The 16,049-nt window shown below is 36.7% G+C and overlaps 4 protein-coding genes across 6 annotated transcripts in view; 2 read left to right on the top strand and 2 right to left on the bottom strand.

Moving 5' to 3' along the window:
* LOC125231018 (NPC intracellular cholesterol transporter 1) overlaps nt 1–10,432 on the bottom strand; it is a 138,671-nt gene extending 128,239 nt beyond the window's left edge. The window contains exon 1 of one of the 3 annotated variants that reach the window (XM_048136356.1): nt 10,204–10,432. In XM_048136356.1, coding sequence (XP_047992313.1) covers nt 10,204–10,287 — 84 coding nt within the window. In that variant the 5' untranslated portion in view covers nt 10,288–10,432. The remainder of the gene's footprint in view (nt 1–10,203) is intronic. The other 2 variants (XM_048136358.1, XM_048136357.1) reach the window with 2 other exon arrangements.
* Nucleotides 10,433–10,963: 531 nt separating this feature from the next.
* Nucleotides 10,964–12,070, top strand: LOC125231020. The gene is made up of 3 exons (XM_048136363.1): nt 10,964–10,995; nt 11,074–11,324; nt 11,488–12,070. Exons 2-3 carry the CDS (start codon nt 11,121–11,123, stop codon nt 11,992–11,994), a joined length of 711 nt encoding a protein of 236 aa, XP_047992320.1. The 5' UTR covers nt 10,964–10,995; nt 11,074–11,120; the 3' UTR covers nt 11,995–12,070.
* Nucleotides 12,071–12,460: 390 nt separating this feature from the next.
* LOC125231059 (G patch domain and ankyrin repeat-containing protein 1 homolog) lies at nt 12,461–13,533 on the top strand. The gene has a single exon (XM_048136402.1). The coding sequence runs from the start codon at nt 12,600–12,602 to the stop codon at nt 13,527–13,529; it is 930 nt and encodes a 309-aa protein (XP_047992359.1). The 5' UTR covers nt 12,461–12,599; the 3' UTR covers nt 13,530–13,533.
* A 443-nt stretch (nt 13,534–13,976) lies between these two features.
* On the bottom strand, nt 13,977–16,026 carry LOC125231060 (congested-like trachea protein). Its single transcript, XM_048136403.1, has one exon. It carries the CDS (start codon nt 15,871–15,873, stop codon nt 14,977–14,979), a length of 897 nt encoding a protein of 298 aa, XP_047992360.1. The 5' UTR covers nt 15,874–16,026; the 3' UTR covers nt 13,977–14,976.
* Nucleotides 16,027–16,049: the final 23 nt, after the last annotated feature.

Here is a 16,049-nt window from a genome sequence, read left to right as displayed (position 1 = left end):
CGATTCATTAAGTTTTGAAGGAGGAAACAGTCGAGAGCGGAACCTCGATTTTGAAGATTTTTTCGCAATATCTTTTAACTGAGTTTTTCTGAATGGACAATTTTTTTCGATAAATCTAGTTAATAACACTAGTATATTTAACTATAATTCCCAAATTGAAAGGGCTCCCTTTCCTTTCCATTCCATTTTCGCTCCTGTAGCGTCTTAAATACCTAAAAGTACTTAAACACCTAAAAGTACTTAAATACCTAAAAGAACAACCAGCGAATCGTGTCATCACGCACGCACACAAGGGTAGCTTAGCTAACAACTGCGACACGGCCAACCATAGGTAGTATACACAAAGACAGGAAAAATGCTCTGAGGAAAATGATATGATATATAGTATTGTAAATAATATATTATTTTGGTTCAGCGTACTGTAATTATTTTTAATTTCTGTACGATTTTTTTTGTAGGTACTGTACTGCACACAATTACACCGTCATATTTAAAATAGATACCTAACTTAGATAAGTACTCGACACCGATAGCGATAAGAAGCTGCAGGGCAATCATGGTCGCGCGATAAATGATAAAACATCGGGCCGTCCCTATCGCACTTACAAATAGTGCGATAGGGACGGCCTGATATTTTTATCATTTATCGCGCGACCATAATTGCCTGCCTGCTGTCTATAAGGCTGTCCTTTCGTCCTTCGTTCATATTAGAGATGGGCCGAATATTCGGTAAATATTCGGTATTCGGCATATTTAGTTAATCCCAGCATCTCCAGAGGTCCGACAGGTTTTCTAAATATATATTGTTTTTTTTATTCGAGGTGAGATTTTAAAGACCAGTTCTTCGAAACTTGCTATTGTCATTCTGAAATATTCTTTGAACTTCACTTCACTTGTCTTTAATGCCGCATATTTCCTTTCAAAATGAGTTCCGTCATTATTCATTTTATATATATATATGGGTTGACCCAGCATCTTCTTTTCGTCTCCTTTTTTTTTAAGCGCCTCCGTAATACGAGCAAGAGCAGAATGCGCGTAATGGGATCCATGTCTGGACTCTGGATAAAGACTGATCGTGAAGTTCTGCACTGTGTATAGTTATCGAGGCGCGGCGACGCACCGCCAGTTTTGGCGGCGCGGCGACGCGCCGCAAAAATTCTGCGTTGCGGTGCCGCGCCGCGAGTTTTTGCGGTGCGTCGACGCACCGCGAGTTCTTGCGTCGCGGTGCCGCGCCGCAGATTTCCTGCCGCAAAAACTGGCGGCGCGGCAACGCAACGCAGAATTTTTGCGGTGCGTCGCCGCAACGCGCCCATGTGGCCAGGCCCTTACTGATAAACGCAGCGCTGTAGCGCTGCAGCGCTTTAGAACGCGCGCGACCTCAAAGCTCTCAGCGATTTTACGGGAGAGGACGTTTTAAGCGCAACGATGAATTGCTTAGCGTGTAATTCTGGAATAGACCGAATGGATCGGCTTTCTTGCACTAAATGTTCAGGATGCTACCACTATCAGTGTCTGAATATAACATCAGCATTTTTTAGAGAGCAAGAACGCAAGTTGAAAGCTGGCTGGACATGCCCTGCGTGTGAGTTAATCACACGCCGCTGCCGAAATGATAACACACCAGCGTCACCAGCAGGCATGCACAACATAACTCAAAAAATAGAAGATGTGAGCATGAATAGTGATTCGGACATATCTAACCTACTAAGTAATACAGCCCTAACATGCACTCCGCCTCGTCATCAGATAGAAGAACCTCACCCTAATGATACAATTAACGACAACATCTCTTTTGATAGGTTCAGTCAACTAATTAAAAATGAGTTCGAAGCAATGAAAGAAACCTTGACGGAGTCTATTACAAACAATATAAAACAGGCTTTATTTGGTGAATTTAGCACGCAAATAAACAGGCTCAAAGAAGATATTTCAATTAGCTCGGCAACACTGACCAGAACTCAAGAGAATCTTCAGCAAGATATTAATTTAGCTAGCGAAAAAATTCAGTTATTAGAATCAGAGAATAAAAAACTACACTCCAAACTAGCTGCAATAGCCGATCAGCTCGGAAACAAATCGCAAGAATTACCAGTAGTAACGGAACACGACAAAAAACTCGTACTTTATGGGTTAAATGAATACCCAAACGAAAACGACTACGTTATTATAGAGCGCATCACCAATTTTTTCTTAGAAATACTCGGAACGGATATCAATGGATTTATCGAGAATGTACGTAGAATTGGCAAACACGGATACCGTAGACCGATAGAAGTTGAGTTTATAAGTAAAAGGATGCGAAATTATATTCTGAACAATAAATATAATTTAAAAAATACAGGCATCGTAGTCGCAGAATTCATGAATGCTACAGCTTTAGAAAACCGACGTACACTCAGAGATACACTCAAGAGCGCAAGAAAGCAAGGACTACACCCAATAGTTAGAAACGGAAAGGTATTTGTAAACGGTACAGAGTACAGGCTGCCACTCTCTAGTCCACCCAAACAAGATCGACCGTCCAATGCGGTACTACACACCTCTAAACTGAGTACAAGTGCGACAACTCTAAGTTCTGCAGCAAAACCTAACCCTACCAATACCAATAAAAATGAGGAAATACATTTAAAAAAAGACTCCTCTACATTTCGTTCCTAACATACATTTTTTCTTCCAAAACATGCAAAGTTTATGGAACAAGACTCACATATTACAGGCATTTACAGAAGAAAAAGAAAAACAATTTCAAATATTGTGCATCTCGGAAACTTGGTTAAACAAAGAAAAAGAAGAACTTTTGGAAATAGCCGGCTACACCATCAGCTCATCATACTCTCGCTCCCAATATGTAGGTGGAGGCGTGCTAATAGCCTCAAAAAATGGACTTGAATGCCGTGATCGCCCTGATATAACATCAATGTCTTTAGAAAAAATCATAGAAATAAGTGCGGTTGAGCTCCCGCAAATAAACTTTTTAGTGTTAAATATATATTTGCCAAATAGTAAGAGAGAACCGGAAATATATTTTTCATGCCTCACAAATATTTTACAATTAATTAATCTTAAAGATAGCAATAAAAACATTATACTAGGAGGAGACTTTAATATAGACTTTCTCACAGAAAATAGCGAAAAAAATAGACTGTCAAATTTAATGTTATCTTTCAACCTCCATCAAAGAGTAAGAGAGCCAACTCGTGTCACACAAACTTGTTCAAAATGCATTGATTTAATATTTACCAACTTTAACGTCAAAGATTCTACAATAGGAGTCCATGATTTCGGTTTTTCAGACCACAGAGCTATCTTGCTCACAATACCAATTACAACCCCAAATATGCAAAACTTAACTGTTTTTAAAAGACTTTATAATCAAAATAACATAGGGAAGTTCAGAAATGAAATTGAAGCGGTAAACTGGAATGAATTACTTTCATACACTCGCGATGTGAATCAAAATTATAATACATTTCAAACCACTTTAGAATCAGCTCTTAATAAATGTATTCCCAAAAAGAATGTCAAAATTAAACCAAAACTTAAAAAGACCCATTTAACTCCGGGGCTGAAAACTTCATGCCATAATAAAAGATTGTTAAAACTCCTTGTATCCCAAACTAAAAGTAAGGTACTGCGATCTTACTATAGGCAATATTGTAAAATATTAAAAAAAGCAATTAAAACGTCAAATAGGCTAAACAATAAACATAAACTAAATAAGTCAAGTAACAAATCTAGAACAATGTGGCAAATAATTAACACTGAACTTAACAAAAACCGCGCGAAAAATAAAAATAATTTTCAGATCAAAAGTTCAGATAAAAGTATTATACAAGATCCTATACAAATAGCCGATACCTTTAATAATTATTTTACTGACATTGGAAATTCTCACTTACCAACCAGCAGTACGATGCCCTTAACCAATCCAATCAATAAATCGTTCTTCCTTAGTCCAGTAGAGCCCAAAGAAATAAACTCAATATTAAAAAATCTTAAAAATAAAACGTCATTTGGAGTAGATGAGATTCCCCAAACTTTGATTAAAACTTGTGCCGATATATTAACTTACCCCCTAACTTGGCTAATAAATCAATCCTTCTCCGAAGGAACTTTTCCAGAAGCACTCAAAATCTCTCTTGTAAAACCAATTTATAAGAAAGGTGATAAGCAAGATATAAATAATTATAGGCCTATAGCGTTACTTCCTAATGCGGCAAAAATATTTGAAACGGCAATGGTTAAGCGACTCTACTCATTCTACGAAAAATTCAAAATTCTACACGAAAACCAAGACGGATTTCGACCAAACCGTTCTACATCTCTAGCTATCTACAAATACGTGCAAGAAATCATAAATGCAATAAACGACAAAAAATACGCTGTCGGGCTTCTGCTCGATATGAGCAAAGCGTACGATAGAGTTCGCTATGATATTCTATTAGATAAATTATATAGCACTGGAATCAGAGGAATAGCACACAAGTGGTTTGCATCCTACCTCAGTAATCGCTCTCAGATTACTGAAATAGAACATACAAACTATGCGACAGGTCAAATAGAATATTTCAGATCAGATAGAGTAAATCTTAGAGGTTCAATTCCCCAAGGTAGCGTCCTCGGATGTATTTTATTTTTAATCTATATCAATGACCTACCAAACGCAATAGAACATCATAGCGCTCTTTTTGCAGATGACGTTTCGGTGCTTTTTTCATGTTCTAATGAGCTCTGAAATAAGTTAAAATCATCAATGAAAAATATCGAGAAATGGCTAGACCTTCATAATCTTCAACTAAATTTAGAAAAAACTAAAATAATTCAATTTAAGCCCTATCAAAAACAACCACTATCCATTACGTTTAATTATAATGATAAAACTTTAGAATCAGTAAACACAGCTACAGTATTGGGCATCGACCTCGACACTAGCATGAACTGGAAACCTCACATTGAGAGATTAGCAAAAAAGCTTTCCTCCTTTAAATTTGCCCTAGAACACCTCAAACGAACGACCGACTTCCAAACAGCTCTTTCTGTCTACTATGCTTATGCCTACTCTAGAATGTCATACGGTATCGTACTGTGGGGAAATAGCTGCGAGACAGAAAAAATTTTCATTCTCCAAAAGAGGTGTATCCGAATACTCTCAAACATAGCTCAGATGGAGTCATGCAGGCACCACTTCCGGGAACTTCAAACGTTGACCCTCACTTCCATGTACATTTTGGAATCATGTAAATTTGTAAGAAATCAAATGAATTTATTTACTCCGACCACATCAAAAATGAAAAGAAATAATCGCGACTTAAAGAAACTGAAATTGCCCCTCTCAACATTAAAAATAGTTACGTCAAGCCCCCCGTATATGGTTATAAAAATTTACAATCACCTACCAAATTCGATCAGAAGTATAGAAAAACTGCCACTCTTTAAAAAACGCTTAAAAGTATATTTAATTCAAAAATGTTACTATAATTTAAACGAGTATTTTGAAGACACAAACGAGGAGTGAAAATGTTGATGGCTCTCTCCCTTACATTAAAAATAATGTATGTGCATGTTAGTTTTAAGTATATTGCTGTGCCCTTGCAGGGTGTCACATGTAAACCGCACTATCTATTGTACCACCTAATTATGTAATGTGATTAATGCAATAAAATAATTTGAATTTAGTAGACATGGGAAAAAAGCAAACGGGCGACCGGCTGATGATCAATTGTTACTCAGCAAATGGACGCCTGACTTCAGAGGATTCGAGTCTGTTAAGTACATTCCGTTTTTGAAGGACGTCTAAACAGCATTTTCTCAAGAAGCCGAATCAGTTCGTTTCTCTTCAGAAAACATCCAAGTCAAAACATGCCTCTTACGTACTTAATGTGTTTGGCGCCGTGCCACCGTATTACCGTAATCTACAAACACAAATGCATTAACATTCATTGTCCCTGATGTCTCATTAGAATAATCAGTGTCAACTTCTGTTTAAGCTGTATTTAGACTTGCAATATCATACAGTTTATACACAACGGAACGCGAATACAATTATATTTCTAGAGCCTTCTGTGCCTTGTTGCCAATTTAAGGGCAGGGCTCACCAATGGCGCGTTCGGTTGTTCTCGTTCGAAACGGACTGCAATCTGGACCCCGGAAGACCCCTGGCCCCGTAACCGAATGACATTTTTGCTACGCGAAACGCCACCAAAACGCCGCAGAAATGTAGCCTGGCGCTGTCGTGCCAATACGCAAGAGCGATAGAGATAGATAGCTACGAAAGAGATATTGTCGTGAGCGTTTCGTGAGCGTTTGTGCATTCGGCTACGCACACTGGGCTAGGAGGTAGATAGAGCCATCTGATGTTCATATCTCAACTACATACAAGCATACAACAATAGCTCAAAAGTGTCGCAATGACGACTTATTGACACATGTTACACCTCATCTTATGGTTAATGCCGAGAGACATCGAATACGCAGACTTTCAGAATATTCAAATCAGCCTCAACTAATTGCGTAGACACGGGCGTTCAGACGCCGGTTGTAATGTATAGCGTTATATATTAGATGTCACATTGCTAGTGTAACGTGCCATAGCGGTGCATATTTATTATACTTTACGTAAACATTTAAGAACTCATTATCACTATCGACTTAGAAACACGACAGAAAACATCTAGAGCTTTCTAAAACAGTTTAGCGACAATTATGATCAAACATTTGCTTGAGATAAATTAATCTTAATTGTCCATTATTGTTAGTCATTGGAAATGATTGACGTACATGCAACTCCGTGCTGGCAAGTTCAAAATGATTTTATAAGGTTATGGGCCCATATACGACAATCAGCATTGATTACTGATGAAACAGTTTCTTGTATGAACAAACCATTTTAGATTAAAATCCTGACTCTTTATAATTTACATAGATTTAGAGGTCTGATTAGACTGGGAATGAAATGGTTTAAATAGGTAGTTGTCAATACAGGAGTCTTTGTTCAACGACACATGTGATTGGTCATTAAGATGACCATTTGTCTTGATTATAAATTGAGTCAATGATTACATATGGTGATGTGAGAATATTTTATCTGACTGACAATAAGGTAAATGTGTTAGGCAGCGTTCACACTCATGAGACGCATGTCTTGCGGCGCGGAACGGACGTGTCCGCCACGCCGCTTGAATGTAATTCAAAAAACGTCTCCTCAGTAAATTTTGTATAGGAAGGACGTAAGACGCGCCTCCAGGCGCCGCAAGACATGCATCTCGTGAGTGTGGACGCTGCCTTAGATTGAGTATTTATATTATGAGGAATTAACTAGATTTGTATCATGAAGCAGCTAGTATTTCTGTTCTTGTAGCTATGTAATTATTATATTTTTCTGTTTGATTACTTCTGGATTTGGATAATAAAGACATGTATTATATTATATCCATCATTTGAGCTTTTATATTAGGTAATAGCAGAGGATATCATGATACAGACAATATTTAAAAACAGACCCTTGATTGTGGGACTCTAAATCGTAGAAAAAATTATCTAAAAATGCCTGTAACTAGCATGTGTATTGCCTAACAATGTTATCAGTTCCATACAAGCCTTATGGCAGCATGCATCACTTGCTTATCAAAACAAAACATAGGTAATTTGCTTAGACCGTTGATAAGAGAGCTATTATGTTTTTATTTGCAGTATTAAACTTGGCATTCGGCTACCAAGTTAGAAAAACTAGCATTTTATAGTCAATTAGTTTTTGACACCATTTTTAAACTTACATAAGGGACCATCCACACTCATAAGACGCATGTCTTGCGGCGCGCAACGGACGTCTCCGCCTCGCCGCCTGAATGCAATTCAAAAAACCTATTACAAAATGCACTGAGAAGACGTTTTTTGAATTACATCCAGGCGGCGTGGCGAAGACGTCCGTTGCGCGTTGCGAGACACGCGACGCCTAAGTGGGGATGCTGCCTTAGGTATTCTGATCAATATTGGTTAAAATATAATGCATTGTTTTGTTTAAATTAAAATTATTGTTCAAAAAACTGAAGACAAACATTACCTAAGAATATATTTAGCTAATGAAATTCATGAAACAAAACAAAACTTTCATATCATTAGATAAGAGAAAGATAAATTTAGATCAAACACGCAAATCATTTCAACTTTGTATAATCATAATACAAATGTGTTCTTGACAAATAATCATATTTTCACATTACTATTATCAGTGAAAATTTTCCATTACAATGTCATTTATTTTCTAATAGCACAAAAGAGTGGAACGCAGACAAAGGATCTTGACTTTCCTTCAACTTGATATTGTACGGTCACCGTCATAAATAAGTGATGATTTCTGTACCCTGTCGCTTGACAATTTCGTCTGACATTTCAAACACGATGTTAAAGCGACAAGGTACAGAAATCATCACTTATTTATGCCGATGACTGTACAGGACAACTAAGGGACAAGATTTCGGATATTTTCTCTCTATTAATTCCTAACAAAGATTTTTTGCTTATCTGTTGAGTCACTTCCAGTAATTGTCTCTATTCTCTTGTTTATGTGTAGGTATCTTTGACGACCGGTCTGGCGCAGTCGGTAGTGACCCTGCCTGCTGTGCCGCGGTCCCGGGTTCGAATCCCAGGAAGGGCATTTATTTGTGTGATGAGCACAGATATTTGTTCCTGAGTCATGGATGTTTTCTATGTATATAAGTATATATACATTATATATATATCGTTGTCTGAGTACCCACAACACAAGCCTTCTTGAGCTTACTGTGGGCCTCGAGTCTATCTGTGTAAGAATGTCCTATAATATTTATTTATAAAAAAAAAAAAATTATCTTCCAAATTGTAACCAATTTCCCATATCAATCAACATCATCTCTATATTTGGAGCATTATTTGATAGATTGAATGATTGAACAGTTAGTAACAAAAAGATAGTGACCACTAAGTGGCCAGATATTGATATACACAAACATGTTGCATTAGTTTTATTTGAGTAACAAAGGTGTCTAACAAAATAATTGGGCACTTTCACCAACACTATACTCTGTACTTTTAGATATTTATGAATGTAAACAAATAATGTACATTTTTTAGTAGTTACAATATTGGCATTTAACCAATCAAATTCACTGTATTTAACCTTCTTATAGTAATGTCTCCATTTACTCTCAACTTGCTTAAGCATAAGAAGCCTTTTGGTGGTAGATTTTGATCCAACCACCAAATTCAAACTTCACCTTCTTCAAATCAAGGGATGCCAAATTCATCATTTTTTAATTTTGTTTCCCCTTGAAAAGTCTAGATCTGGCGCTGCCTAGGTAATTTTGCCAGGGTAATTTTGTTTGATGTACAAGGTTCTTGTACAGCCAACCAATTGGAACCCTAGGCCACTGTAGTCATAGTGACATTGTAAATCAGATTGTAAGAAATCTCTCACTGCTTGTCATTTTGACATGGTTGTAGAGTGGCCTAGGGTTCCAATTGGTTGACTGTACATGTAGACACATCTTGTTGGCGTGGAAAGTCTCACAAATAAGTTGGAATAGTTTCATTGGTATCATAAAAATGAAATGGTATGAATTGTAATCTTTATTGTTGTACTCTGTTATGCAATCTTGTTTATTGCAAAACACAATAACAATATCATTATTAGCAAAACAATTGCGGGACAATAATAGGATTGTGGGTGGAGTCAGTATAAAAAAATAAATGTTATTACTTTTATTTTATAAGTCTTTAAGAAATTTTAGCCAAAATGTGTCAGTGGATAAAAACGTTACTTAATTTAAACAGGAAATATTTGAATACAAATGTTTTGAACTGAACAATTTAAGGAAATAATTACAATGCATCTAAGTAAAAAAAAAACAATTTTCATACTCTCACTTCACAAGTACCCGATTTCTAATATTTTAGATATAATATAAAACATTTATATTTACGGATGCCAACCAATTAGTCACGTGCCTAATAAATAGCACTGCAATTAGAAAAATGTCTACTCGTTTCGCGAACGTAGAACTGTTTTGCAAAACAATGATGTAGGTAGGTCTGTACGTATTAAATCAGGGCCACGATCTACCTCAGATTACACGCAATTCACATCCAAAACTTCCTTAAGAATAAGTTTCCAGCAAGATATTCAGTGCGGAAAAACATTATTATAATGAAACCATCGTAACTACTTACGTATTGCGCTAGTTGTGCCAGAAGCAGAAATCCCAAGGAGGCACGGAGAAAACGGTGCAAACATTTAGCACTGTAATCAGCCATTGCTTATAACCGTCACTATTGTCCTTTTATCACCAGATTTGTCATATCATAGTTAGACACCAATATAACGTTTTATCTGTAAATTACACGAGTTGCGTAGTTTTCTACTTATTCCATTGAATTTTATTGAGTGACTGATTTCGATTCGCTCGGATGACAGGCAACACGCAAATTAAAATCACTATTAAAATGGATGGGTTTATTGTTGCCATTAGTAAATACAAGTAAAACTATACAGTGCTCTACAGCCTTAGAAAATGCAAAAAGCTAAAAAAAACTAACGATCAACTACAAATTAGATTAAATTTGGTATGATATATACTAATAACTTTTAGTTTTTAATCCTTAATTAGAGTTTTGTATTTTTTCTGCGTTGTTTTTCTATCATTATTTTTGACTGGTAATTACTCAGCTGCATTGTCAAAATTGTCAATTGGCAGTCGTTCAAAAGATAGACATTCGGTATATTACATGGAACCCTTTTTTAATTGTTCATTACTCATGAAGTCCCAATAACATTTTGTATGATAAAACACTATCTAAAGTATATTATTTTTTACTTTCTTAAGAGTTAATCATATTTTCAAAAATCTTAAAATATTGATTGACAGATTTAAGATCTTGTTAGAGTTTCGGAACGGTTCTTCAATGGTCCTTCATTATTGCAGTTAAAATACTTATTTATATTGTTAAACTAAAATCTAATAGGTAAACTGCGTGGTTTCGGAAATTGACCGTGATTCTCGTTGTCGCTTCGACAATTCATTGGCTTTTTATTTCTAATAGATATAAGAACTCACCGGTTATGGGGTGACTGCATCTGTATTGAAGTAATGGAAGGACAGAGGCAAAGGTGCGTTTATGTTACAGCGCGCCAAAAGAAGAAGCTTATTGAGCTAATAAAGCAGAACCCAGAGTTATTGCCCAGTAACATCCGGAAAGGCCAGTACAAGGAATGTCAAAAAAGATGGCAGAACATAGCAGTAGAGTGTAATTCTTTAGCCGGCGCCAAGAAGACTTGGAGGCAGTGGAGAAAAGTACGTTATTATTATGTTGTAGAAGGCAACCTGTTACATCATCATTTGTATCTCTTTCCCACAATGGTGATAGACTGAGGGGTGTGCATTGACACTAATAAAATGTGAGGGTGTACCCCTTGTCTAATAGGCAGATGATTTTATACATTACTATTATTTTCAGACTTGGCAAGATCTTCGGTCAAAGACTAAAAAGAGGAACTTGGGTGCTTACAAACAGCTACCTGCAACGGCTGCAACAATCAACAATTACTTGACACCAGAGGAACAGGAAGCCTTAGGAATTAAAGATTCTCCTACAAAGAGTGAGAGCCCACCAAGAGAGGAGACTCCAGAATTTGTCCAGTTAGACCAAGACATACTACAGGACAACAGCTTCAATAACGATATGGAATACACAGCATCAATTAGTGAGCCTGAATCTCCCCCGGAAACAAAAGTTTTCACCTCAGAACGGAGAAAAGTAAAAGTTAAGAATAATAAATACAAAAGCTCAAAGCATTCCAATTGCTATTTCAACTGTGATGCCTTAACTAACATGGAGGAGCGAAAACTACAGGTCAAGGAAGACTATCTCAAATTTAAAAAGGAATATTTGAAACAAAAGTTAAAATTAATCAAAGAGCAGACAGAAGCTTTGAAGAGTATAGCAAGAGAACTTTCCAAGTGATAATATAAGTCTAGATTTAGTTTTTTTTGTACAATGCTGAGTATCCAAAAAGTTACAATAAACAATTTAAATGGTCTTTGTGGTTTGGTTTGGTGGTTTTTAATGGTCCTCGTGTCTTATTTGTTTTTTGAAACTGCATTAGCTGATGTCACTGTTTACTCCCAGGTCAAATACGCTGCCTTATATGAATTTATATGATGGCCAACAAATGTTGTCATTAAAAAAAGGCGCAAAATTCAAATTTTCTAATCCATAAATATAATGAATTACACCGACCATGTCATTAGAAAGAAAAGGGCACGAAAAAGAATAGAAGGTCCGTTTTTCGCGCCCCGAGTGCTTACCTTGCCAGAGATAAATTCGGTGTGCAATCACCATGATTGCATTCTCTGTCAAACGGAACGAGCTGTCATTTCAGTTGACAGGAGACAGGAACATCAGTCAGTGACACTGACATAAACGACTTTAATCTTTATTCTCATTTCGAGCATTTCTGCATTTTCCGTATATTTTTCAGTGTTGTGTAATTAGAAGGTTTTTGTTTCAATATTGAGCAGTTTAGAAACAATGTCCGTGTTCTTTCAACATAAGTTTAAAAAATAAAAATGTCTAACAAGAAATATAGTAACTTTGTTAGGCCTACTTCGCCAACTGAAGAACTAGTTATATCCAAAAAGAAGTTCCAAATCAACACGTCGATAAGTGGAGAAGAAGCAAGAACATTATATTTAGAAGAAGTGGATAAAGCGAACAATGTTCAGCCGTCATCAAGTAAAGACAATGCTATAACAAGTTCAAGAAGACGAGCATCAAAACGTAAGTGTGACCCAATATCAAACAAAGACCTATTCATAGCAGTACAAAATAACGATATTGATACTACGATAGAAGCGTTGGACTCATCTCCTGATAAAATAAATATCATGGATGATTTTGGATGGAGCCTACTTATGATAGCTTGTCAAGCTAACTCCATAGATACTGTGAAAGAGCTGTTGAAGAGAGGCGTTGACACCACAGTTCGCGATAAAGCTGGCAACTCTGCCCAGAGTCTCGTAATTCAGAATAAAAATCTAACCATAGCTGATATACTAATAAGTCATAAGCATAAAAGGGAAAAGGAAATGAAAATCAAAGTTCAATCAAAAACCAAAGTGAAATTAAAAGAGTTTCATTGTTCTCTCTGCAACCAAGTGTACCAAGATGAGCAAGAGCACTTGTCATCTACTGTACATAATATAAATGCCAGCAGAGGAAAGAAAATACCAACTAATTATGCTATCCCACAAACTAATAAAGGATATCAAATTATGTTAAAGACTGGGTGGGATAGAGATTCTGGGCTAGGTCCTGAGGGAACAGGAAAGAAATATCCCATTAAGGCTGTGCAAAAAAAGGACAGGAAAGGTCTAGGAAATGTGAAAAAGGAGGAGCCAAAGGAAGACACAGTGAAACATAAAACAAGGAAGTCTTTGGTTAGAGAATATGAGAGTAATAAAAAGATGGAAATCAATTTTAGAAGAGAGTTTTACTAAAATTGTCAACTTATTTTTTTTATTATGAACTAATAAATGACTAATAATAAATATTTGCAAGAATTGACATTGGTTTTGTGTTTTTTTTTAAAGTATATTTTGTATTTTAAGTATGACCATCTACAATATCTTTTAGCAACAATTCTTTCAGCTTCACACAGCATAACTAAGATTTTACTGACAATGTTTAGCTAAATTGTGTCACTTTTCAAACCTGGGTAAATCCATTCTGTCTTAAGGTTGAATATATGAAAAATATATGATCTGAAAGATAATCAACCTTATAGCAGAATGGATTTACCCAGTTTTGAAGTTAAGTGACACAATTGCTGTTTACAGACAGAAAAATCGGTAATAAGGTGAAATTAATAAGTTATCTTTATCTGCACATTGAGATCTCTTGACTAATCTGTGGTCCAAAGTTTAAGGAGTCAAAGAAACAATATCTTGGTAAACATGTATAATGCAAGGCACTTAAAGTTTATCTGTGACATATGTCCTATTATCTGAAATAACATTGCATAAACTAAAGAATATTTAACTACAATAATAAAAATATATCACTAATATTTGTGGCTTAGGCAGAGATACTGGAGACCCTTACAAAGCTAACAAGTTTGATACCTCAAGTAATAAAGTTGTATACTTTAGTATACAATAAAATCCTCACACTGACGGTATTTATCAAAGTTATAGGCTTTAAAAGAGAGGCAATTTAAATTGTACACAACACAACTAAGTGTAAAAAAAAAATACTTCTATGACTTTTTTTTTTTACTGAAATCTGCATCATTTTTACAATATTGCATATCACTTGGAAGGGTTTACCCCCATTAAAACAAAATTAAATTTGCATATAGTAAGACTAAGTAAGAATTTGAAAGATTAATGAAACATTGACAAAGTTTTCATCTAAAATCTGTCTAGCACAATTTCGATTTCTATCAACCCCTTTTTGCCAAGAGTGGCACTGAAACTTTAGTAGTTTATGTGCTCTGCCTGCCCCTTTATGGGATACAGGCGTGATTGCATGTATGTATATATCTGTCTAGCAAGATAAAGTCGAGTTGGACTGACTTTGATTGTGGTTCGAATATACTGCAGATATATTAAAATAATAAACTTAAATATTTTTCAGTTTTTATCACACAATGAACTTGTAAACTAATCTTGTAACCACGTACATTTTCTTTTGAATATTTCAAAATAAACTTAGGCAGTGTTGTAAACAAATTGTAATAAAAAATAAACATGATCTCTTACAATTAATCCCTGCCAAATAAAGCTTATCTATTTTGGCATCACATGCAAGTAACAGTCATGAGTCAAGCCAAAAAAATATATCTGATTTACATCTTTCTATAGTTAGATTTCATTTAAAACTTAGAGGAATCTTATACTTAGTATACTGTACATATAATTCTTGATCTAGTTTCTGATAACACTATCAAAGGCTTGGTGCAACCCAGTCCAAGAAGTTGATGGCTAGCTCAAAGCCCACAAAGCATGCCGCATTAGCCGGAAATGCTCGGAGCATGACCGGAGTTACACCCTTGTACAGAGCTGTCGGGCCTTCTCGTTCTAGGAGCTGCTTGAACACATCTCGCATACCATTAGGATATGTCCCTTCAGGTGCTGTCTGCAGCCTGCTCTTCAACACATCAGCTGGCATGCCTACCAGCCAGTTAGCTATCCCAGCGCAGCCCCCAGCCATGATAGTGGCCAGCATTTTCATTTTAGAGCTTGCATCGGCCGGTACCAACACTTCCTTCACCCATTCATAGGTCATGAAGTACATGCCACTGGCTGGCACATCTCTTAAAATAGTTGCTACACTGCCCTTGTAGATGCTCTTCATGCCGCCCTCGCGGTATAACTGTCTGGCGCAGTCGACCATGCCAGCGTACTTCTGCGGCGCGTTGCCGCCCTGCTGGATCTGCAGCAGGCACTTGATGCGCTCGCCTGGCGCCATGATGGATGTCGTGAAGATCCCGGAGAAGGCGCCCGCGGCGAACAACTCGGGCTTAGAGAGCACCTGGTCCTCAGAACGAGCTATCAGTTTCTTACCGAGACCGAACCCAAAGAAACTGATCGCGAAAATCGGCGCTACCCCGGTCAAGGGCGCCGACATGCCCTTGTACAACCCACGAAAACCTTCCTTATTGATAGTCTTCCTGAAACAGTCGAAAGTACCGCTGTACAGGGGCACTTCGCCCGGTTTCGGCAGTGGCATAGTTTGCAATCTCACTTTCACTGTATCCATGGGATGACCAGCTAACACTGTGCATACGCCACCGAATCCACCACTCAAAAAGTATTTAATCGGGCTGCTTTTTTCAGACATTTTTGGATTTGTATCGTTTGGTTCGAAGGGAGAATAGGAACTACAAGTCTACGTGGCTCAGGGTCAACAGCTATAAAGCTGTTCTTGTCCTGAGTTTCAATTTCCTACTCGATTACAGTTTAAAATCTAGTTGATTGAAATGTCAAAGTCCAAGTCCGCTTTCGTGTAATGCTTTC

The sequence above is a fragment of the Leguminivora glycinivorella genome, chromosome 11 (genome assembly GCF_023078275.1).
Source record: "Leguminivora glycinivorella isolate SPB_JAAS2020 chromosome 11, LegGlyc_1.1, whole genome shotgun sequence".
In the NCBI taxonomy this organism is placed as follows: Eukaryota; Metazoa; Arthropoda; class Insecta; order Lepidoptera; family Tortricidae; genus Leguminivora; species Leguminivora glycinivorella.
This window is presented reverse-complemented; position numbering and strand designations above follow the sequence as displayed.